The following is a 26,086-nucleotide window of genomic DNA, read 5'->3' on the forward strand; positions in this document are numbered from 1 at the left end:
TTTATGTTGTAATATTACTTTGTGTGCATCTGTAGTACGAGATGACACGTTACTCGCCAGGGTGGTACAATACATAATATTCGTTCACTGTCAAAAGAAGTGGACTATTGGATGGATTGCGTTTGGTTAGGCCTCTACCATCAGATCTGTCTGGCTTGTTGGGTCAGCATAACTCTTTAGGTCACAAAGGCACACGCGTTAGACAACTATCCAGCTAACACTTAGCGTTAGACACTTTGTAGTAACGTTGAATCAGCATTTGATCACGATATATCAACAACAAAAATGGTAATTTGTTTCGCTAACTGCTGCTTGCTGGGTAGGGATTGTAGATCATAGGGATGCGAAACTTCATCCGCTTTTGGCTTATCCGCAACACTAGAAGGGTTACGTTTTTTTCTAATTTACAAAATACTTTACTTTTTATGGGTTATATAAGAAGAGTTAAGTTGGTTTTAAAGTAATTTAAGGTTTTTAGTTGAAAGCAAGCCTGCAGTAAAGCATAAAAAAAATTTTAAATTGGCAATTGACCCTTCTAATGTTGAAGGAACAACGGAGTTGCGCGTCCCGTAATGTACCGTCCTTATTGCTGGGATACTGGCTTCTCCGTGCTGGCGTGCTCACTACTACCACGTGTCGTGTCTAGCAAAGTTGCAAGAAAAAAGTAGTCACGTGCTCAGTTGACCGACTTTGCAGCCTTTTTCGTTTGCAGTATTTCAGAGTGACGTCGCCAATCGCCATTTTGTAAACCAAAAATTTTCGCCGGCGAATATTTTCACTAGCCAATCGGACTAGTACTGTAACATTTCTACTAGTCTACGCAAATTTTCACTAGCCATTGGCTAGCGGACTAGCATTAAGATCGAACCCTGCAATGCCAAGCAGACTTTGAATTTAAAATTATTGGAAGAGAAAATGACGCGGTACAATTACGTTTCAAAGAGGCCATATTCATTAGCAAACAAAATCCTAAAATCAACAACCGCGCCGAAAGGGAAGAACTACGTCACCTAATCTACTAATCAACTGATCCAACAAAACCTCACATCAATAACGCCTAACAGCACAGAAACTCAACAGCCGGCAGCCTCAAGCTAAAACAAAGAGCCATTTTAAAAAACCACTCACTGACTTCAACACCATTCGTCATAACCAGCTGAGTTGCCGAGTGGTTTCGCCTTCGGCTCTGGTGCTGGTAGATCTGAGATCGATTCCAGGTCGGGTCAAACCGAAGACTTTAAAAACGGTACCGATTGTGTTCTATCCTGCATAGCGCAGTGAGAATGAGTCGGGTGATAATGTGATAGCCAGGTTTAACATCGTAAACCTGATATAAATTAAAAATGAGCCCTGTCGCTAAAAGACCTTAGCTGTTGTAGAGCGACAATAAATAAAACCATAACATTATTATTACCATTCGTCATAGCACATGACTAGGGAACTGTGTTCCGAAAGCTAGTGTAATTTGATATTGCCAAAAAGAACCCGCAGCATCAGGCTATAACAGATCGTTTGAATCTACACTGTGAAATTAAAGCAACGATCATGCTGCTAAAAGCGAAACTCATTCAACTACCTTTCTTTAACTCCCTACAGTTCAGATGCTCCCGTAGCCTACTCTCGTGGTCAAATGTCTGGTGGACATACCGATGTACCATACGTCAATGCCGAATCACAAGGACATGCAAAACTGTATACGACATTTGAGCAGAGAAACGAAGGCGTCTGAGACTTTAATTGAAAATACGAACTAATTTTGAATGTTTTGTAAGTAGGAAAAATGTCCACATCAAATTTAATGTTTACAAAATTAGTGTATTGTTTCAAACTGTTTTCGTGCTATATGTATAGTTGCTGCTTTCCCACTTATTTGTATTGGCAAACGGAAAGCTAATTCTATTTTGTCATACATGACGAAAAAGTCGAGATCTATAGAAGATTGCGAGAGTGGACGTAGAGATAAGAGTGCTGATGGTTCTAATAGCATGGGTTCACTAGGCCAACTTCTAATCTGATTGAGAGAAAGAATCCTGATGATGTATCGGCAACCGGTGGGTTATGGGCTGTGAGTGCCTTTAAATATTAATCAAAGGGATGGGCATTGGCCTACTGTCACTATTGTCGCAAATCACTCGGCCGACATTTCTAATTAGCCCCCCCTCCCTAAATTTTTTTCTGAGTGCGCTACTGACGCTTTATAATACGGTTTAAGGCCAAGTTTGCACACCAAATCACTCGAAACAAACGTCAACTGCGAACCAGGATCATGCTGACAATACACCAACTTCGATTTGCCAGTTATTGGATTCAAAACACGAGCAGCAGTAATGCGGTTAAAGGCTGCTTTAACATTTCCAATCTTAACATTACGCACAGGAACTCAGGCACCAGCATTATCTTTACCGACCGAATCCAGAGAATCACGTGACGTCACATAAAAATCATGCAGAAGAAAAAAGTGTTTCCTATCGTTGTTAGGCCCACATTGACGACAGTTGTTTGCATGATTACAGTCCCTAACCATATGCTGGCGCAAACAATTCAAGCATTTGCCAGCTTTCACAATAACATCTCTCCGATCTTTAGGTGTCAAGCGCAAAATCTTTACAATTAGACAAAAAATGATATTCAACTTGACCACGTGACGAACAATAAAAACATGCCGGCATGTCTCTACGTCTGGCCACACCACCGCGCGGTGCGCCAACAGCAGTCGAGTACTGCGAATTCCCTGAAATCCCATTATCATGGGGTTTTACCGACGTCTGCCTAACCGGACATGAAGGCAATTTTCCTTTGCCAAACTGTTTAAAATGCTGCGACTCACCAGAATCGCCCATTAACATGATGCTAAAATCAATCGACTTACGCGTTTTCTCTCGTACAACAAAATCGAACAAACTCTGAAAAGTAGGCTCATTAGTGCCACCATACTGATCACCCAAAAAGTCAAGATAACGCTGTTTAGCATCAAACGGGAGTCGCTTAGCCAAATCCAAAACAAAACGTCTTTCCAATTTATCACGCTGACCATAAGCTTGCGCGTAAAGCAGACACTGTGACAATTCATCTTTAAACTCTTTCAAATCACTGGAAGAGATCGAAGTTAATTTGCTACCATAGCGATACTTTCTAATTTCTGGTTCGGCGAAAAGACCTCCACGAACTCCAAAACGTTGGGACAAGCGAGCTAATGACATTTCTGTCCTGTCTTCCTCTGACAAGCCAGGAGTGTCAGAAACCAAATTAGCAATCGTTTGAGCAGCTGTCCTAACACAAGCTGCTTGTAACAAAGTCAAACGAGTTCCTTTAAAGGGCGAAGCTGCCATCAAGGCCATAATACAATTTTTAAAGAAGATAAATGGCATATTATTACCATCGTAACCAATCAAGGCCGCCTTATCAAAAAACGTCCTACTATTTTGGTATTCAAAAAAGCAATCCTGTTGTTGAGAATTTGATTTAGCGGGAGAAGACAAGCTATATCCCTTAAGGGGCTGATGGGGCTCAGTCACATGCACAGCCCGATCACGATCCTCACACAAGTTAAAATCAGAAGACGCGATACGCCTCTCACAACCACTCAAATTACGTGTAGCTGGGCGATCAAAAACTAGCGGCGCAGAAAACTGTGAAGGGGGCAAAATATTACTTCTGATAGAGGCCCGTGACCTATACGCTCTGGGGGATGAGTTTGGTTATATTTTGCAGGCCTTGGCTCTAGATTCTTCGGAAGACCCTTAGCCGCGGCCCCGAGACCTCCTAAAACAGCTTGAAAACGTGTGGATTGCACTGGTCCACCCGCGGGTTGAACAGGCGTCTGAAAAGGATTATGTAAATTTAACCGCAATTGATGTTCACTTCTGGAATGGCTAGAAGAGCCCTTCCTAGAACTACGCCGGGAGCCCAACTCTGAACGATATTCAGCTAAAACTACCTCTTTACGTTGTTCAGCCCTCAACTGAGCGTCTTTGAGTGCGAACTCAGCAGCTCTCGCTTCGGCTTTCGCGGCGGCCTCTGCTCGTACGGCCTCAGCAGCTCTCGCGTCGGCCTCAGCTCTCGCTTCGGCCTCAGCAGCTCTTGCTTTGGCCTTAGCTTGGATCTGGAGCTCCTCTCGTCTTAGCTGTAGGTTAATTTGTGCAACTATCCGAGACGAACTCCTAGACATCCTAGTGCTTACATTTGAGGCGCTATCCTCAGGATGAATGTCAGCATCCAACATATCTGAGAACTCGCTTTCTTTTTGTTCGAAGTTATTTTTTAACTAGTTAAATTCGGGATCTACCCTATCACGAAGTTCTGCCAAAATTGCAGAGTTAAAAATTTTACTCAAAAGAGCATGGAAATGCCGTAATTCCTCTTCTAAAGTAGATAAGTTAGATCGAAAAATTAACAGTTCCTGCTTATCACTCAAAGAACCTAGGGCTACAGAAAGTTCCCCAATTTGAGTTAAAATATCCCTTCTAAGATGCCGGGCCTCTCGAACTGACTTAGCCTCATCGTTACTGGGTCCCTCTCCAGAATGGCCTACCCGACCGCAAAGAACATCATCAGGCTTAAACTCAGTCGAGTCGACGGCGGTCGAGTCCTTGTCGCCACCGAGTGTAGACATATTAACTGTTGGGGCTAAATTTAACAATTAAAAAAATTAAGTTACACAAACACACAAATTATTAAGTTATCAAAAACTTAACTGCAACGACTGTAAAAATACAAAAAGAATTTAAATGCACAATACCGTAGTTGTAGGGGTATATATATGAAGTCCCAAAGTTCCACAAACTTGCTTGGATTCGTCCACTTGAATATTCAAGCACAGATCGATTGTCTTTAATCTTTTTTCTTGCCAATGAATGTCAATGTTGTTTTTCCTGACAACCAACAAAGAAACGTTTTTAATTTTCAGCTTGAAGTTCTTCAGTACCAACTGAGAAGAAACGTCTTTATTATTGTGCTTCTGTAGACTACCAACCAGCAACAAATCGTCTTTATTATTTCTTGTGGTTCTGCAGCCTACCAACCAACAACTTCGTCTTTATTTTTTATGTGCTTTAAGTTCTTCTTGGCCTACCAACCAACAATCCACGTCTTTATTTTTTATGTCTTGCCTGTGCTTCCGTACAATTGTAACATAAGATTCCCGGATCCGTTCGTCTGTATGCAATGACCGAAAAGAAACACTCTTCTGAAACGTCTATTCAAGAATTGTATTTCTGTAAAAAATAGCCCACTGGCCGTCGAAACTGGGTGCAACGCGATACACCACTAAACTTGTCACTATAAAACAAATTACTTGGATAAAGACGGAAATTCGTCCAGCTGGCAAGCACTAAGCAAACAGTTAAATATTCGACCACTCTTCAAGCAACAATTTTAAAAATGACGAGAATAAATTACGATATTTCAAACGCACGTAAGCAGTTACTGTGACGTAATAATGATAAGCAATGATAAGTTATTCAAGCAGCTGTTCAAGTTTAGCTTACACCTGTTCAAGCTTGGCCCACACCTGTTCAAGCCTGGCTTACACCTGTTCAAGTAATTGCACCTGTTCAAGTAATTGCAAGTAATTGCTTACACCTGTTCAAGATGTAATGTTATGCTGCAGCTGCAATGTTTTACAGGTCTTGCAAGCGATAGTGCAATTTGCTAATTTTTTAGAAATATTCCATTACGTAATACGCTAAGATTCAGTAAACCTGAACGGTTTTACATGACGTTTGATTTGGTGAACAATTGTCTGGATCAGATATATGCCATCCATAGGCCATGCATAATTTGCCAGCAATAAGCCTATAAATCGCTATTTAAAAACATTGGCCCGCGATTAGAAGAAAACTTGAAAATCAATTAAAAATAAAGAAAAAGATAAAACAAATATGAACAACGACATAGGCTATACCTATACGATATGCTATAAAATAGACATTAAAACAGCCATTTTCAGCAATTGCGAATGCTTAAAAAATAAATTTTGCTTGAAAAAAAATTGCCAAGCATGCAAAGTAAACTTGAAATCTGGTTTAAAACCCTGTATGCAGTGTCCATGACCAATTGGACGTTTGTGTGTTTGCAGGCATATAGGCTACGGTAATTCATTGAAATTAGATTGTTTCAACTGACATCATTTGGTTCAACGTTGATATCAGATCAGCTGAGTCAGCTCCAACAAATGTTGCTATTAAAATGTAGGCTATTTGAAGTTGTATGAAAGAAAGTAACGGAGTCTGATCGATAGTTAATTTTAACCATAATAATAACAAGAAATTATTTCCCTCCGCCCCCCGGAATAAGTTAAGTCCGCCCTGGGACTAATATCAGCTGTTTAGAAGCACATCAAACCATTTGATGTGGAAACATACAATTTCAACAATTTCTCACAAAATTTCGGGGAGGGGGGCAATCCGCGCCTGCTCAAAACGATCTGTTATATCTATAAGCGATCGTTGCACTTTACTTGCGAAAGATGTTTTAGGCCTACACTTATTGGCAACCATCTAGGCTACCGGTACTTTATTCCACATCGCATTTTAAAATTGACCTGCCCTAAATTGAGCATGAGCCTATAGGCTACTTTGTAGAAAAACATCTTTCAATTGGGTTAATCCAAACAACTAGTTCCAACAAGATTCAATGATTTCTTCGAGAATCTAGAAATTACAGTACCGTAGCCTAACATATGTCACATTGGTCGCCTGCAATAAATGTTTGAAGATCAAACGCAAGCCGTCGTTGAAAAGTCGCATAAAAGTAAAATCCTGTTGAAAGTAAAGTAAAAGAATTAAAATAAAGGGTAGGCTATTTAAACACTTTTTAGTGTCCTCAAAGACTTTTTTTTAGAAACGAGAAAGAACAAATTATTAGTTTCCTCTGAAAACTAATAATTTTATATTATTTTTGTTTTGTAAAAGGGAAAAAGAAAACTGAAAGAGCTGGATTGAAACTCAATATTAAATAAACAAAAATTATAACAACTGGTAAAGCAGATAACATAAATATCAAGATTGAAAATCAAGAAATTGAAACAGTGAATGAATTTATTATTTCTAGGCTCAAAAATAAGCTGGGATTCTAATAACTCACCAAAGATAAGGAGAAGAATAGCGCTGGGAAGAAATGCATTTGTTGGAATGAATAGCATTTGGAAGAGCAAGGATATAAAATTAGAAACAAAGAAGAAGCTGATCAAAACTATTATATTCCCAATTGAAAGTTACGGATGCGAAACATGGACAATGAACAAAACAGACAGAAGAAAGATTGACGCACTTGAATTGTGGTGTTGGAGAAGATTACTGCGTGTTCCTTGGACAGCCAAAGTAACAAATGAGAAAATTCTCGAACAAATTAAACCGGACATATCCCTAGAAGCTAGAATCGTCAGGCAGAAACTTTCGTATTTTGGCCACATAATGAGAAGCAAATCAATGGAAAAAGACATCATGCTTGGTTTGGTCAGCAGAGGAAAAGGAAGGGGGCGCCCAAAAACAGGATGGCTTGACACAATTGTAAATGACAGTGGTATGGGAGTGCATGAATTGAAGGAGGCTGCGTGGGATTGAGAGATGTGGGAAAGATGACGTATTGAGTGACCGAGAGTCGTAAACGACTGAACGGATGAAGAAGAATTTTTGTTGTGCACTACGTTAGCATAAAAAGTAAATTTTATGATCCTGACTTAAGAATTCAATTTGCTGACTTTGATTGTGGGTTTTGACCGTCATTTAAATACATTAACAACAGAACAATCACTTTATTTCAAACATTTTTTTGCAACGTTTATTTTATTTCTTCATCTGTATAACTGATTTAACAAAACAAACCCCAACTGAACATTTTAAAATAAATCAAACTGTGGGGACCCGAATGAATTTCCATTGTTTTTAGCTTTCTACAAAATGTAATTCTCACATAACATTTGCGTCTCTTAAAAAAGGCTCACTTGTTGTGCACCGAGATAATTTTGATGGATCATTTTTTACTCAAATAACCTTCCACCGACAGCTTTCCTCAAGTTATTCTGTTTAATGGCAAGTCATCGCTTTCAATCTTCTCTGCTTTAACAAAACGTTATATCCGCAGTTCACCTCTGCGACGGTATCTCACCAGGAGTTCACCCTAGTTCGTAAACATTGTTGAAATTTGCCAATCTTAAATTACGTAACTGCTTGCTTTTTCCTTTTTCTGAAAGTGGTTTATATACCTCTGAACAAAACAATTTTAAAAGAGACTCATAAGATAACTTTTCAAATTCAAAATCTAAATTCAATTCGAACTCACGAATAAAAGAACTTGAGACTCATTGTGTTACCTTTGTACCATCGAAGTTTTGTTACGCCAGCAGCGGTTCTGCTGTCATCAGTGGAATAAACATTTAAATCCACAATATAACCTCGAAACCTCTGCAAATCCATAAACATTTTTATCACCAGGTGTCACTATCATCTTGTCTTTTGCGAAATGCAAATGTGTAATTTACTCCATTTCATTTTTTAGGAAGCGATGACGCGTGGTAGGATTTGACATTTGTATTTTTTTTTTCATAAGTTTATGTCAGAATGTCAGCAGCTAGCCTGAAAATTAAATGTTTTTTGTTGCGACCACATTATTGTACTTCAGTAATATTTTTGTTGTATTCGAGCAGGATTACGTCCGGTACCGTATCTTCGGCTTTGTAAAATCTAGGTTGGAAAGATTGTGTCTTAAATTCAAAGAAGCATGGTATTTTTTCTATGCTGCAGTGTAGTACCAACCCCATCATCGCAAACAATCTATAAAATGATGGTTGTAAGTGTAAACAGATAGTTTGTTATGATTTGTCTTTTTAGTTCGATAATGGGTAGGCTACCGGTATGCTTTATGCTACATACTTTTTAGGCAGTGGCTATTTGACCGGCGCCGGTCTTTGAATCTGAAACACTATTTAACCGGTCATGACGTCACTCCATAGGCACTTCTTTCTTTTTCTCTTTCAAAGCAAAAGACGAGAAGAGTGCGTATATAACTTGTAAATTCGACGATTATCTTCAACTGATTGGATGGCGCGTGGGTTACGTCTCTGGTTGATGTTCCAGAGGGAATGAGTTCGATACTACGTGGAAGCGTTTTTTTTTTTAATTTTTAACTAAATTTTGACCCGAAGTGACTCAATCGTTAGGCTGCTGCATTTTTGTAGTCAATTTTTTTTTTCAGAAGCCTACAGCCCAATTTTTTATGTCTTTTCAACTATGAGTAATAAAGTCAGAGTTTTTTAATTTTTTTGAATTTGAGAATTTCTCTGGATAATTTTCCGTTCGTCATAAGAGGATGTGACCGTGTTTTCCGAACGACGCATTACATTTTTGCGATGTGACCGTGTTTGCCGAACGACGCATTACATTTTTGCGTCGTTCGGCATACACGGTCACATCCTCTTATGACGAACGGAAAATTATCCAGAGAAATTCTCAAATTCAAGAAAATTAAAAAACTCTGACTTTATTACTCATAGTTGAAAAGACATAAAAAATTGGGCTGTTTGCTTCCGAAAAAAAAAATTGACTACAAAATGCAGCAGCCTAACGATTGAGTCACTTCGGGTCAAAATTTAATTAAAAATTAAAAAAAAAACGCTTCCACGTAGTATCGAACTCATTCCCTCTGGAACATCAACCAGAGACATAACCCACGCGCCATCCAATCAGTTGAAGATAATCGTCGAATTTACAAGTTACGGTATATACGCACTCTTCTCGTCTTTTGCTTTGAAAGAGAAAAAGAAAGAAGTGCCTATAGAGTGACGTCATGACCGGTCAAATAGTGTTTCAGATTCAAAGACCGGCGCCGGTCAAATAGCCACTGCCTACTTTTTAGAAGTACGCCATACATGCAGATAGATCGAAAGAGTGCGCAGCTAAAAAAAGTTAGAACCCCTGACCTACGGTATGTTGCACCAAATTCTATTTGTACCAAATTCTGTATATTCTGTAGGACCAAGTATACGAAAGCGCTTATAAAAAGTTAAGAAATGCTAATTCAACGTAAAATTGGTGAATTGAGAGTGTCGGAGTTAAGGTCTGAATTGGAAAAAAGAAACTTGGATAGCAAAGGTTTAAAAGGAGCTCTTTTGCAAAGGCTACAAAAGGTAAGTTGCTTCAACTGGTAAATTGTAAAATGTTGTCTACAATGGCATTTTAGACGATGCATTTTTGTGTTTAGTCTAACTGTATCAACATTTAAGTTATTTTGGCAGCCGATTGTAGCATCGAATAGACAGCGATAGACACGTGTTTCGCCCATGAGGCTGTTCAAGTATCAACATATAGGCATGTATCAACATGTTGTATTGCAGTATTGATCTGTATGATGTTCTTTTTAGGCCATCACTGAAGAGGGGGGTGATATAAACCAAATTGAAGTGGAAGCTGTTGCATCTCCAAGTGCAAAGATAAAGAACTCTCCAAAAGTTAAAAAATATCTTAAAACTTCTGGGCAGTCTGAAACAGTAGGTTGATGAGTTGATTAAACATTAAAAATATATGTTTTTTTGCTACAAACTGAAGTCCCAGTCCTGGGGATTGATGAGTAATGATGACATTGACTGATTAATAATTACGATATTATCCAATTTATAATTCGAAACAGTCGCAATAGAACTCAAATGCATGCACATTACAGACTTGCTTGATTAGATGTACTGTGATTCAAAAGAGAATACATGCACATCATTCAATTGATATCAACATTTTACGTACGGTATTTGACAGGACATTAAAAAGGCTCCTAGCATTGCGATGGAGACCAAGTCAGATCTAAGTCTTCCTTCTGATCCTGATAATGTGAATGCTGATAGCGAGCAGACAACAGATGATGCAAATGCTGAGAAAACAGTGATGGATGATCAATCAACAGCTAATCCAGGTACTTAAATAATTGCAAAACCTTTATAACGAAAACAATTAACAGAGTTAATAAATGATTCTTAGTCTATTCATTGTATCATAACCGTTTTCAGTTTAAATTTATATGCATACTATTTTGAGATTGCAAGGGCATTTTAAGTAATTGTCATCAAAAACTTTCCTTCTGGCAGAATAGCTCATGTTACATTTTTCTCTATTTAAACCTTAGTATGCTTAGTACACTATGTAGCCACATTTTATAGTTTTCAACTTTATTGATAGCAACTCAATGGCTGCTGTGGTTGTGGTTTCAATTCTTGTTGAAGCTGTTAAGCACCGAAAAACAAATGCTTACACTATCTTACACTTAAAAAGAATTTAACATGCAATTTTGAAAAGACGATATTTGTGTCTTGCCTGTCTTTGGTATAAAAAAGCAAACTCTCTCCCGAAACTATATATATATATATATATATAGAATATATATAAAAAAAAACAATGAAAACTATTAATACTACAAAAAGTGCTCAATGCCAAGCAAAAAGGCAAAGCAGAGCGAATTAAATCAAATCAATATATATATATATATATAACTGGTATTTATAATGTATTTACAGTCTGGGCTCAGCTTATCAATTCATGGATTTAATACACCAGATTATAAGTCTATTGGCTATAGTATAAGCTTTTTTCTAAGATTTGCTGATACAAATGCCATCAAACGTGACAAGAACTAGTTCTGTAAAATTTGTTTTTATAGATTGAAAATTTTTAACTCTGTAAATTAGTTTTGGTGGCGCTTTGCCATCTGCTCTCAGAAGAATGAGGTTTAATGCAAGGTAGTGTATAGTTTCAACAGACCATTTCTGAAATAAGAAATATGGAGAAGGAAGATGAGCCAGCTACTCATAGAAGATGATTGGAAGTTTCGACTTTCCTGATGGACCGGCGTTAATTTTTTGTTACTTTTATTTTAGAATTGATGTTTTTTTATGGAGTTAAAGTAGTTAAGAAATCTTGGATCCTTCTTCAACGCCTTTTTTGGAAAGTAATTTTCTGATTATCCCAGCAACCACCTCCTGGCTAGGATGAAATTAGAAATATTTCTGTTTGGTAGTTGCTACACAGCAACTTATGTACGTATGTCTAATCTTAAGTATATTATTTGATTCATAAACATGCTACATTTCTTCAATAACCATAGAAAAGCTCGAGGATGTGGCTATGCATGAGGATACTGGCAATGAAGGATCCTCCTTAGAAGATGTTCACCAAGAAGTACAGGAAAAAGAAAAAGAAGTGTCTGGACAAGAAGGAATGGCTGCTCCCAAAGATGATTATTCGGAGGCACATGGAGATGAACACCAAGATTCGGTTGAGGATTATGATAATGAACGTGTAGAAAATGAGGAGAATGAATTTTTGGTTGATAAAGACACAGCGAAACAATATGACGATGAAGATGATGAGTTTGTTGAGTTAGTGGAAAACTGTGATGATGATGATCAAGCTGAAAACTATGATGATGACATTCATGCAGAACAGTTTCAATCTAATATTGAAATGAACTCTGGTGATGAAGGCATTCCAGATGTAAAACAAACTGGTGAAATTGAAGCAAACATCCAGTCAGCAGACACAACATCCACCGACTACGCAGAAGATGCAGATGTTGGTGCGGAAGAGCCTGACGAGGACAGTTCTAACATAGCAATGGAAGATGATGTTTTGGATATGCTTGATTATGATATCGAGATCCCTGAACAAACCTCTCAGGATGAAGGCTCTAAAGAAGGAGTCTCCAATGATGATGGAACGGAGGAGGGGGATGTAAAGGCAAAAGTATCTGGCTCAAGTTCCGAAACCAATATCAAAGACCCATCAGACAAGACAGAAAGGTTGGTCTTATCCAGTGTTTTTTTCACAGGATCATCGAAAGTTTCAATGTTTTAACAGATTGTGATCTAATTGTAGTAATTGAGTGTTTTGGTGTCCCTGTCAATGACAAGCTAATGTCAACAAATTATATTGTATAAAAGATTTGATTTAAGCACATTATGTTATATTTACTCTAAGTGGAAATTTTGTCATGAAAATGTTTCTGGGAAATGGTGTCCGGTGGTTTGAGGTTTGGCAAATTTCATATCTCAAAAGAACTAGCAGCATCTACTGCACCACATAAAAAGACACAAAGGATGAGAATGTTCCCAAAATGGTCTCATTAAGAATTTCCTATCGACTTACAAAGATGTGCATTATACAACAACTGGCTCGAGAAGGGAATTGGAAAATTTTGGTGGTGCAATCTACATGTTAGGCCAAAGCTGCCCGACAAGTAGTTATAACTACTTATTTTAAAGTAATGCATTTCAGTGCGTTTGTGGGCTTAGTTTAATATTTGAGGTCATAATTGTATGATCTATTGCTGTGTTGGCTGCTTGGTAACACTGCACTGCAAACACTGTGTTGATCGTAGAGATAAAGTCAACTGGTATTTAAGTGACGGAACATTAAAGGCTTGTCTGTACTCTTATTTCTGAACAGCATGTAATTTTCTCATTGTAGCAACGGTTGCAATGGTGATTTTTTCAACTATTTTTGTCATTCTAGTGCTTCTGAGATCAAAAATAAAGAAGACGCCGATGACGTCAAGCTATCAAAGAATCTCTGGATCAGTGGTTTGTCGGCGTCCACACGTGCCAGCGAACTAAAAGTTGCTTTCAGCCGATATGGCAAGGTGAGCCAGTGGGCTTAAGCGTTAGCCTATCTCAAGTATCTCAAGAATGTTTTTTTTTTCATGAGTGAACTTAAATAGTTTAATACTTGAGTGAAAACTATTGAGTGCCGCACATCTGTGCACTTACTGCTCTATTTTTAGGCACGCTTTTTACTGCATGCTTTTTACGTTGAAGGGATAAGCCCCTCCCCTATTATTTATTAAAGATTTCTGATTTTGTTGCTTGCCGTACTCCTTTACCTCGCTTGGGCATTTATCATTTCTCTTTAGTATTTACAATGTGGCAGCATACAACTTATTGCACAAATCAAAAGCATTTTCAACAATAGTATATATTCTAAGAAATTGCATTTTTTTAAGTTCTTTTTCTGTTAGTCCAATCTCGTATTGTCAAAGGTTACGGATAGCCTACCCAAGTTCTGTGCTGTAAACATGTAGAATGGTACTCCAAACTGTAATTGAGCATGGAATTTTAAAGAGACTTTTTCAATGCAAACTATTACAGAACTGCTTTCCTACTTGCCGTTATATTTTCACATGTAGGTGTAGCCATGTCACGTGCACTACGTGCCTTCAGCTCTCCGTATATTACAACCAGCAGGCTACGACATAGCGTCTGTCCACTGTTTTTTGCATTGCTGATGAGTGAGCGGCAGTTGTTATCGCAATGTTGTTACATGACTTGTTACAGTTCATAGTTGTTGCTGACGACTGACTCAACCTCTCAATTTGTAGGTGGTTGGTGCAAAGGTGGTCACCAGTGCGCGAAGTCCTGGCACTAAATGTTATGGTTTTGTTGCGATGGCGACTTTAAGTGCCGCAGACAAATGTATTTTGCACCTCAATAAAACCGAATTACATGGACGTGTTATCACGGTGGAACATGTAAGAATTTTCGTCTTGCATTTTTTGTTTTGCAATTTTGTCTTGCAATGTCTTATCGTTTGGGTGTTCATTGTTCAACTACCCGTACACTCATAATGTTAAAATAACACTTGCCTTGTTGCTTTTTTGTTTAATGTTCATTTTGTGTTGAATGTTTATCTCTATTTTTGGTATATATATTATTGCTTTCACCTATACATCACGTTTGCAAATTCGATTTTGACTTCTCTCCATGTTTCTGATTTAGACCAAAAATGACCCCTCTGCCCGAAAGGCTCCAAGAAGCGTCAGAGACGATAAAAACCAGTCGACTGACTCAAAGGACTCAATGTAAGTTAATAGAATGTAGCAGTTAAATGTTGGTGTGAGCCTAGTGGGTGACATTGTCTCAGATGTTATCATAAATATATATATGATAGAGGCAACTATTTTGCTTGTTTTATTTTAAATTGTTAGTCTTTACGCCAAGATGCATCATGCACTGAGGTCTACCTAGAATACCTCCCAATGCTTTCTAGTTTAGAATAGACCAAATAGAGTTAATAACCAAGATAGAGTTTCTTATGCTTTCTATTTGATATCGTATGATTACATCCTTATGCGTCATTACGTCACTGTTATGTGATCTTGTTTGTTCAGTCACTCAGCCGCAGCAAGAAGCAGGCGAAGCACTAGTGACGCAAGAGGATCAAAGTCACAGGGTGAGTTGTGTTCTGTTTTTATCTTGAGCAGCAGTTTTTGCTCCCACTGATTGCAGGTACTTAAACTCAGCGACTGTTGCGCAAAATTTTAAGGCTTTAATTTAGCATTTTTCTTTTAGATTTGGCTCGGTGGCTTAGGGGTTAGTGCTACTGCCTCTGAATCGGTAGCCATGGGTTCGTTACACTGCCGGCCGCCGGGTTATACTAAAGACTTTTTAAAAATGGTACTGAAACTAATTCCTGCTTGAGACTGAGCAATTAAATGGATTCGGGTAATAATGTACTCAGTTGCGCCTCCATACGGCTGCATTGACATTGTCTGCTTTGTAAAGCGCTGAGGAACAACGCATTCTACGATAGATTTGACGCGATATACAAAAAAGTATTATTAAAAATAGGATCATAATATTAGACTGCCATAAGAAAGCATTGATAGTACTCTTGAAATTTTTCTTTAGAATTGTTTCAAATGTCTCCATATTCAGCAGAAGCTATGTTTGATCAATTGCAGTATAATGCTTTTTGATTGGGATGGTTTGGATTTTTCAGTTTAATTCATATATATTTTCATTTGCTATTTGTCTTCAGCTGGTGACAGAACTGGAGATTCCAGTAGAGGTTCACTGGAATCAGGAACTCGTTCTGGGGACAAACGACCACGGCGTTCTGCATCTACGGAAAGATCTCGTTCCAGAATGCAAAGGTAGTAAGAATTGAATGTCACTGTGTTAGTTTTTTGTTTCATTTTGAGAAGAGAAGTTGTTCCCACTTGAAGGAAGAGGGATTTTAACAAATTTATTCCCAGGGATAAAGCAAATCTCAAGAAACAATAAACATGCAATGTTTCAACAAGCTTGTGTTTATAAAACGAAGATTACTGAAACTGACACAACATAGAATGTGGCGTGTTTTTGTTTGATTAGGATAACACATTACATGTTTTCAACGAGTGTCAGAGGTTGTTATCTGTTTTTACTTTTTGGTGTTATTTTTTTCCTCCTAACTTTGGTGATTATCGTAGAGGAAAATTGTCCTTTCTGATCGTTTATGTTCTCTTCTATGATTTTAGAACTGACAGGTTCATGCCTACAAAAATCACGTCAGTGTCCAAATAACAAAATCTGTCAAAATGACTGACGTTACTGTCTGGCTGGGCACCCACCAGCGATTGGTTTGTTTTTACACTGATTCAACGTTCGCAAGCTTTGAATCGATATAAAAAAGTACCGGTTTTCTGACCGGGTTCTTTTCATCACACAGCTCAAGAGGCGGTCACCAGCGAAACGAGCCATACCGAAAGCGACCGCGGACACTCGACAACCGTACGTGTTTTTTGTTTTGTTTGATATAAGGATTTTCAGATTAAGAGAATGCGAATTATTTTAATTATTATGTTAAGCGTGTCTCCGTCCCGTTTGACATATTCCATAAACAGATTTTATTTTATTCAGCTTTAAACACAGAAGATATAATATGCGTTATACAATATATTGAATTTCGATTTTAGCTGCATGATCTTTGCAGGAGAACGAAAAGTTGTTATCGACAACAAGAGAGGATCGATGAGTTTGAGGGTGAACGTCCAGTCCGCACATGGAGGCAGGAAGCCACAGGTGCTCCGACGCATCATCCATTCTTCTCAATCAACATTCATGAAGTTCGAGAACCGGCACGCATCATCTCGTGGTCGAGGACGCGCTCCTCCTTCACGCCCACGAGATGCTCGGGATGCCATCAGAGGAAAAAAGGCTGAGGGCGGATCCCGTGGTGGTCTTCCTATGGCTCTCACTGCGAGCATCGAACGGGATCGGATGTTGCTCCAGAAAGAGCGGGAAGAGCGCAACTACTTGAGAGACGAACGGGAAAAGCTTGAGAGAGAACGCCGCCAGTTGGAAAGAGACAGATTAGAGAGAGAAAAGTTTGTGCTTTCTGCAGCTATATTCTTGTGTGAACACCTTTGTTGAACTTTGTGTTTAGTTAGTTTGTGTTTACTCTTTGAGCTCGTTTTTTCATTTACTTAATTCAGAGTTTTAGATACAATCTTGTGTCATTATATTTGTATACTGATTTGGAATATTGAATCACTCTAAATGGCAATCTTTTTGTTTTATCTTGTGTCCACCATGCACAGTGCACACGTACCGGAATATGTTGCTGAATTCTTGTTTTGCTGTGTTGACATTTGACTTCGGTCTAAAGTGTGCACTTGCGTTAACTTTTTTTTCTGGTAGGTCATTTGTTTATGTTATGACATTGCAGACTTGAGCATGAACGTATCCGATTGGAACTAGAACGAAAGCGAGAACTGGAAAAAATAGAGAGAGAAAAACGAGAAATGAAGAGACTGCAAGAAATTAACCGGTAACCTTATTTTACCAACGTAAAAGCTTCAATTTTTGGTTGAAAAATAATGTTCGCTAACCTTGTGCGAAACAAGCTTTCCAAAACACTGCATACATTTTTCGAAACATAAAGTTCCAAATTCACAGCAAGGAAGTGTGTGCTAACGTTACTATATCTTTTCTATTTTGCTGTAAGAATGTGAAGCCTGGACGCTAAGCAACGAAACGCAAGAATATTTAAACGCCACTGAAATGTGGTTCATTGGAAGAATGCAAGGAATATCTTACCTCAACCACAAAACAAATGAACACGTAATAAATGAAACTAATCAAACAAGAGATCTCTTGAAGAACATCAATGAAGCGACAAACCAACTTTTTTGGCCATATGAGGAAGGAAAAGTTAGAACACACTGCTTTTTGTGGAAAGATCAAAGAAAAACGAGCTTGTCGAAATAGCGTCTCACTTTCCTCACGCCTAAAGCCTGGAACAGGCATGGTACATGAGGAAGAAGTCCATTGTGCAGTGGTGAAAGGAGTGCATACTTTTTAGTCGGTGTCTGTTGCTTCGACACCCAGTCGAGTCACATTAAGGTCCAATAAAAATTGCATGCAGCTTAGATCTATATCTGTTCTCACCAGGCGTGGAAGGTCTGAAATTTAAGTCATAATGGTATTCCCTTAGCTGTACTGAAATTGTTTGTACTCTTCAGCGCTTAAGTGATGTAGGAAGTGTCCGACTATACATTTTAATGTATTGTGAACTTCACCGAGAAATTTTTTCTCTTAATTCATCGCTCATTCAGCACTGCTGTCAAACCTTTGGAAATTCTTTCTTTTATTCAATGTCCCTGTCGTTTTTTTAAATAAATTTTTCATCTTCAATTAAAGGTATGAGCTCTCTCAGCGGCAACGTGCCTTGAAGCGAATGCATGACGACCGCGGGGAGAAGAGAGTGGACAGAGACGACAGAAGGTTTGTTGATATGCTTTAGTGGCTTGCCGAATCTCTGCTGGTAACTTGTGGGCATTAAGCGCGTTGCACGTATTCATTCAACATGACGTCCTCTCAAAAAGTTGGTCATTCTTTGGCTGGCTTCCGGGTTTTATTGTATGCTTAAACGTAACGATTTAGTTCAGCCGAAGTATTGTGAATCTTAAATGTCCAAGTTACAAATCTTTGCATGAATCGAACAAAAGTATTTTGTAAGTCCGTTTGTCTGCAAAGATTTCACACCAGTGTGTCAAGCATTATCACAAGTGCAAGCTGACTTCATAATGGGGCAACGCTGCACGAAACGCATACAGACGGTACCGCCAAACATCACGTGTTTTGATTGGTTGATTCTTAATGTTGCAGAAGATTCGACCCTGAGTCACGTGACAGAGGAGGCGCTTCCGTGGACGTCTACAGAGATGACAGGGTTAGTTGTGTTGCTGATATTCGGTGTTTAAGTTTGTGCTTGAATTGTTAGTTCTCGAAGAATCTTGAGGTTTCGGCTTGCACATGTTCGAATGTATTACGAAGAATCGGCTGGAAATTGAGCAATAAAATAACTTTTTCTCCAGCAAATGACTTAGATCAGTATTGCAATATGACGTTCCTGTATCTTTTCAACTATCGTTTGTAGAGGAGTAAGGGTTATATTACTTGCATGTATAGTTTGTATTTCTCGGTCATCTCTAACTGGTAAAATTTTCGGAAAGCGGGTAATTGGCAAACAAACAATTGAACGACCAGGCAAAAACAATCGTTCATAATACAATATTTAACAGAAACACTTTGTCTTAGAATTCTTCCGGGGCGGTCGTTGCCTGGTTCAGGCAGGGCAATTGAAGAAGTTTTCTGACTTATTAGGATTTAAAACCCACAACTTTTAATCTTAACATTGATTTCTATGATGCTTTTGATTCCTTAAAGAAGTGACGCGGCCACATCAAGTGTCCACTGTTTTAATTGTTTATTGTTACCTTGAACCCTTCATCTACAGGCCGGCATGAGACCACGAGGAACCACCTCTGGTCGGATTGAAGGTGTCCGTTCCGACAAGAGCAGCTATCACGATATTGATCGACGTAATATGACGCACGATACTGACGCAAGGTATGGCCATTCGTCTAGCGCCGCTGGTGGAAGAAGAGTTGAAAAGTACGACAGGAGCGGCATGAAGCCCGCAGGTGACTTTGGTCATGGTAAGCCACATGCCATGTACTTAGGTTTTTCTTGTAACGTTGAACATACATTAAGGTTATCGTAATTTTTAATCGATATTTTTGACTTCGAAAAGTTTTTCAAGCATAGTTAATATAAGACGATTGTCCAGCAATTTCTCGCCACAGATTTAATATAACATCATTTCGCTACAGACGTAAGATTTTAGGGCATGACCATTGACCATACGTTTAACTGTGAGGGAAAAAAGGCATTGTTGTAAGGAAAAACAGATTGTGGTTTCTTTCATTGTCGTACTTGATTCCAAGCATTGACTGCCTCTTGTATGAAAAGTTTCTAAGATCCACAGTCTTTTGTTGTGTGTGTATTGGTGTTGGTTTTGATAGTGTTATACGAAAATGAGAAAACAAAATGAGACTGACATTTCAGAAAAAGAAAAACAATTACGGTACCAAGGAAAAAAATCCACACTCCCTTTTCTTGCAGCTTGTGCTTCTTTTTTGTTAGATCTAGTCATGTGCTAACCTTTGCCCAGACATAACACCATCATGCAAAGTCATACTAAATAGTAACTTAGTAGCTAAAGAATCATTTGGCTATCGAAATTCCTTCAAGAAGTTTCTCTTATGACAACGAATCCAAACACCATTTGGTATCACAGCAACTAGCAGAGCACTTACTGTTTGTCTTGCAGAGCGCAGAGGAAACAGTGACAACCCAAGAGGAAGTCTCGCATATCGACACCAGTGAGTAAACATATGGCATGACCGGTTCAATCGCTCGTTCATTGTTGTTGATGCTCAGATCAATTGCTGTTGCAGACACGCGCTGTAGTGCTGATCACAATGCACCACATGCAAGTCATGCTCATGTGGTTTAAACTTTGTACTTTATTGCTTTTCTCCCTCATTCATTAACGTGCTTGAAAAACATAAGGAAGTACGAGCCACAGTACGCCGAATACAAAACACTGTTAAGCATCGGTGATATACGGTCTGCTACTTTTCGGAGAATCTGATTTGGAGAAATCCCAATTCGCAGACAGCTTTTTTTCGGAGGTTTCTAAAGTCTCACAGCGGCATCTGTTTATGAAAAAGAATTAGCTTATGATAAAGATTAATCAAACAAAGTCTCAGTAAAAAAAGTCTCAAGTAAAGTCTCAGCGAAAAAAATAAAGCAGTTGTCAAACGGCGTTTGGTGATTAACAATAGTAGTTAATCAAATGAAGTCTCAACGGAAATGTCTCAACTAAAGCTGCTAGATATCGCTTAGCCTATACCAGTAAGATATCAGCTAATTTACGTTTACCTCACTGAAACAATAACTTTCTCGTTTGCATGGGTAATTGGGTACGGAAAGGTAAACACAAAAACCGCTTACCCAAATGATCCCTACAAATTCCCTAAGTAAAGAGAAGCCGTCGCTGGATTTAAGAAATCACCGAATCGGTTTTCCCCGAAAAAGGCTTTCTCCGATTTGGGATGTCTCTGAATGGGATTCTCCGAAACGGGCCATTCCGGGTTATATATTGTGCGTGGTGCATTGTGAATAAAATGTTCTTTCATTTGCAAACCTTAAAATTGCATTCATGGCCGTGTAGCAACCACCAGCGCATGTACCTTCCCCCTTTTGATTAGTTGCGATTTGATTTCTTTAGAGACAAAGACTCTAGCGATGATCGAAAGGTGGTGCCACGTGACCGAGGTCGCCCTGGCAACAGGTAAACAACTACTCAATCGATCATTCACTTTCTTGTTGCGTCACAAGCGAGCTTGTGCGACTTGCTATGCCCGTAGTAGCATGCGAGCGTCCCGGCCTCCATTTTTTGCAACGTTTATTCAGACCACCGGCCAATCCATCCTTTTGCCAGTTTTCTGTGGGAGGTTGCGATCTGTGTGAATGGCAGTGTAAACACTTTGCGTCCCCGGAGCCAAAAATGAAATAAACTTAGCTAAAAAACGTTTTGCGGCCCATCTTACGGACACCAGGTGAATTGCTGCTGGGAAGGTAGAACGTAACTTGTACGTGCTCAGCATTCGACAGGGTTCAACGCTGTCTTGATCTTTCCTTTCAGTGGCATGAAGGATATTGGGCCGTCCGGTCGCGGGGGTTCTCCGGGCATATCCTGGAAAGATGGCAAGTCTTCATCCGCTGGAGGCTCAAGATCGCGACCATCGGACCGTGACTTGAGAGAAGAAATTCGACAGGTGAGCATCGCTTTGTAACATTGATCCTTTGCCCCCAGCATTCCTAATTTGACCCCGAAAAACCTTGTACAGCACTGTGCTTGGTGATTTATGTTGACAATAGATTTGAAGATTATCTTGTAGGTTGATTTTTAATCAAATTACGTTTTTCCAGCTATACCAAATAGCGCTTGTTGAAACCTGCCTTAACTGTTTTCTTCATCTCATAAAACACTCTTTTATTATAGTATGATGTCTTCATCCTGTGCTCACGTTTTTATCTTCCAGGGATCTGGGCATGGAGGAGGAAGTGGTAGGAAGCCATCAGATCGAGGTGATCACCGTCACCGAGATCCTTCAGCTAACAGGAGGAGCCCTTCTCTTCCACGATCAGACTCTGCTCCATTTGAGAGGAACCAACCAGACCCCGGCTCTCATCACAATGCGTACGGAAATAATCATTCCGTTTGCTTTCCATTTTTAGTTTTCTCCCAATTTAAGTATCCTCAGCTTCAAACTGAATGCGGAATGCAATAAAGCGGTAGATTTAATGCTCGTATTAAGACACTTTATCGACCATGTTTCTTACCACTGCAGTATCGCACCACAAATTTTATCACAAGGTTTCGACCACCACAACTCTAGTTCATTGAATTCTCACCGTAGTGTTGTAAAACTATCAAGCTGCTGTTGCGAAGATCAGGAGTTTGGTTGCGGAGATAGGGAGTTTGTCTTGACTATCTACACACAGGTTGGAGATTGACCACCACCATCAAACATACCGATATTAAAATCCGTCATTTTTACATTGATGTTGAATCATTCAGTGTCAAAAAGACGGATTTTTTGTTTGAGCACATAAAGAACACAAAGTAATGTTAAACTTACATCACTTGCATGTTTCTTTCGTTTTACACGTGATTGCTGATTCTTCTTTTTTACAGACCAATGGCTGCCGGTGGCAATCCCATCCCCACCACAGGAAGGAACGGAATGAATTCGTTCCAACCTTCCACCACGTGGCCGGCCTGGCAGGAACGACCAGAGAGCGGGAACATGTGGCATGGTGAGCATTTCAAGTCCACTGCATTATGTCGTCTTCGTACTCTTCATCAAGTTGTAGAAGCATCAAAAGAATTTTTTTTTATCTTTTTGTTTTATTATTATTGCTCATCATCCTGGATGATGAAACAAAAGACTGGCTGCTCTCTAGTCGCCTTCCAGTGTAGTCGGGAACATCGTGAATCTGTGGTGGTAAAAGGATAGACCCTCGGCCTCAGAGGCTCACACGACGACGATTATTATTGCTGTTTTGATATTTATTGCTTGACATCATTTGTTTATGATAGTTTATTTAAATGCTTAACAACATTTTCTTGCATCTTCTACTTCGACACATATCTGGGTTAAAAATGAAATTTTTTGATATGAAATGGTTCACATTTTTATTGGAGCAGGATTTGCGATTGTGCATACGAAGCTTCCTACATAGATAGATCTGTATGTTTCAGTTACAGTAAAAAATTCCATTAAAACTGATATGTTGACTCCAGCTCATCGAGAAATCGACTAATTCTGTTCCTTTTTTAGGACCAAGGGGGCCAAGTGGACCCATGCCCGGTGGAGCGCCTGTAGGAAGAATGTTAGCGCCGCCGTAAGTAATTCTACCTGTCGTTCACTCAAGAGTCTGGTATTCGAAGTATTTCTGGGCGTGACATGAACCTGGATGTTCAGAGACGGACTTGATAAATGTCCTCCAACGAATTCTTACCTTCTCGCTTTAAACTTTTAAGCTTTTGACATCTCATTTGAGTCGTGGATTCTCACCGAAGCCGTGCGTATCATCCCAGACAGCAAATCTGTCGTTTTATACGTCCACACGTTGAATCAGTGTAAAAAAACGACTGATTTGCTGTCTTGGATATGACACTGAGTGATAGCAACAGCGAGATGTACTGTACAAGAATCAAAAGAGGTGGCATCACCTGAAGCATCATTAAATTTTGAAGGCACGCAAAGAAGATCAGATGATGTTTTTGGACTTCTCTAAAGCAAACCTTTAAAAAAATCCACATTAACGCTTCACTGCTGGTTTAAATCAATTTGTATTTGGACCTTTAAATCTTAAAAACTCTGTCTCTAAATTGTTTATTTATTCTGCAGGATGGGAGCTCCATTCAACTCTATGAATCCCATGAACCCTCCCATCCGGATGACAGGAGGAATGCTGGGTCATGGGATTTCTCCGAACTACGCTCCTCCGGATCAGAGAGCGGAAAACTTCAAACACATCAGACGCTATTAAATTGACCAATCGGAGCGCTACTTGCCAGTTTGTTTGACCAATCAGGAAAAAAGAACTTTGAAGACTGGCCAATCAGAAGCAGTTTTTCCGTGCTGCATGAACAATGAACATCACAAGATGCCGAGTCAAGTTCAAAGTTTGCTTTCGTGGATTGTGTCCAGCACGAGCTTTCTTGAACCAAGATTTTTCCGAACGATCTTAAAACTGCCTAAGTCTCCTGTAGACTTCTACTTGTGTGTCCATGATGAACCTCAAGCTTACATAGCTGATGCTATTCTTGTTAACATTACTTTGATGGTTTAAAGCAGCTTTTCTCAGCCTGGTTATACCATACCACCGAGCTTGTGAACTAAACTGATTATGCGTGACATGTATGACTTTGAAAACTTGTAATTTACTGTTGCTTTTAGCGTGAAGCATGTTGCAAAATCAACGCTGTTTTCATTACTTACCAACTGTAATCTTGATTGTCACAACAATTTATTAAGTTAAAAAGTAAAAGTTTGTTCTAACCTCATTTTGTGACAACTTTTTCACCAAAAAAGTAACGAAAGTGCGAATGTATGGTAAGTGATGACAAGTGCTCTCATCGACCCAACACTGACGCCTTTCGCCAAATCCAGTTTGCGTCTCATTCTTGATTGCACAACAGATGCATCAATTCACTGAAAGCCTTTTGTTAATTATTATATAACAAGGTTTTCGTTTTTTTCGTAATCATTTTCACATGATCTTGTTCAGAAAGGGTTTGCAAGGATTCCTGGACGTTTCAATTTATTTGGAATTTGGCAGTTTGTCACTTAATAATTTCTCCACCATCCAGTCCCAGTTTTTCGTTGTTTCAGCGTTATGTTTGGTTGTTTATATGAATCGTGACACGAGGTGTCTTCAAGTCCATTTGAGTGCTTTGTAACTTTTTGAAGACGTGAAATTTCAACGCTTGGTTAATTGAAGTTATTTTATGTTGGTGGCGTTAACCAACCCTCGGTTAATTTTACCTGGCCCGGCCCTGATTACGGCTGTGAATAAACGCTAGCATTGTTGTAGTCGACTGTTTGGTTTACGAGGTGTTGGCCTGTTGTGGTTTGCTTTGTGTGAAATCCACGCCAATAGCTCCGTAGTTAACTCGCCACGTGTGCGGTTGAGCGAGGCAGCCTTTCACTGGCGGCACTTTATCGATAGAATAATGTTCTGGCAACAAGTCTTTCAAGTGGAAACATCACTTTACCAACCTCTGTGATAATATAATAGCCTGTGTCGCCAGTGGAAAGCCCTGGAAGTTTGTGTGGACTTCCATTGATCTTTTTTAAAGAGGCTTTACAAAGAATCGAACACGCGACAGCTGAGCTGTATTTCAATTCTCCCGACGTTGCGAAATCAACTTGAATTTGCCCGCAGGCTCCAAATAGCTCAGGTAGTCGCGTTTACGTCACAGAGGTAGAAATTCAAGTTTGTATCAGGGCTAATGTCGAAAGCAATTCAGTTCATTCAAGTTATTAAGATTAAAAAGACAGAAAAGGGACCTCCGTTTTAATTGCTCATTGAATCAAGATTATTTCATCTACAATGGAATCAAAGTCGTGTTCTCATAAGAATTTGCGTGGCCTGAAAATAAGAAGCATAAATTTAAGTTTACAAAACAGGATTTATGGCCACATAAGACGCGACCAAGAGATTAGAACAGGATCAAGAATGTTGGTAATACAGTAATTAATTTTAAAGTTTTTGAGATATACAGCACCGGTAGTCTAGGAAATTCTTACGTGAGGCTGTTACAGTGGTTCATTTGAAACCATCTTAAAAAGTATCGTTCTCTGCTATTTTGTTCAAAGGATAGATAAAACTTGTAACTCATTTTCAAGCTTTGTTATTAAACTG

General features: G+C 39.1%; 1 protein-coding gene across 4 annotated transcripts; it reads left to right on the forward strand.

Moving 5' to 3' along the window:
* The first annotated feature begins 9,978 nt into the window (after positions 1-9,978).
* Positions 9,979-25,254, forward strand: LOC145770345 (uncharacterized). 4 transcript variants are annotated; one of them, XM_082581955.1, is made up of 22 exons: positions 9,979-10,123; positions 10,358-10,483; positions 10,746-10,899; positions 12,085-12,778; positions 13,491-13,617; positions 14,353-14,502; positions 14,750-14,832; positions 15,142-15,203; positions 15,792-15,906; positions 16,464-16,525; positions 16,728-17,121; positions 17,463-17,564; positions 18,437-18,520; positions 18,905-18,968; positions 19,536-19,737; positions 20,412-20,463; positions 21,375-21,437; positions 21,792-21,924; positions 22,192-22,349; positions 22,848-22,969; positions 23,494-23,557; positions 24,067-25,254. In XM_082581955.1, the coding sequence occupies exons 1-22, from the start codon at positions 10,007-10,009 to the stop codon at positions 24,206-24,208; spliced, it is 3,270 nt and encodes a 1,089-aa protein (XP_082438081.1). In that variant the 5' UTR covers positions 9,979-10,006; the 3' UTR covers positions 24,209-25,254. The 4 variants fall into 4 exon arrangements, with proteins under 4 accessions (XP_082438081.1, XP_082438083.1, XP_082438084.1 ...); XM_082581957.1 differs by having other exon boundaries at positions 19,536-19,722; XM_082581958.1 differs by lacking the exon at positions 21,375-21,437.
* The last annotated feature ends 832 nt before the right edge of the window (positions 25,255-26,086 follow it).

Source organism: Aplidium turbinatum, chromosome 5 (assembly GCF_918807975.1).
Source record: "Aplidium turbinatum chromosome 5, kaAplTurb1.1, whole genome shotgun sequence".
In the NCBI taxonomy this organism is placed as follows: domain Eukaryota; kingdom Metazoa; phylum Chordata; class Ascidiacea; order Aplousobranchia; family Polyclinidae; genus Aplidium; species Aplidium turbinatum.

Coding starts and splice junctions, on each gene's coding strand:
- LOC145770345 (XM_082581955.1), top strand. CDS start 10,007: ATGCTAATTCAACGTAAAATTGGTGAATTGAGAGTGTCGGAGTTAAGG. Junction 12,779..13,490: donor CCATCAGACAAGACAGAAAG/GTTGGTCTTATC, acceptor TTGTCATTCTAG/TGCTTCTGAGATCAAAAATA. Junction 15,907..16,463: donor TCTCGTTCCAGAATGCAAAG/GTAGTAAGAATT, acceptor TTCATCACACAG/CTCAAGAGGCGGTCACCAGC.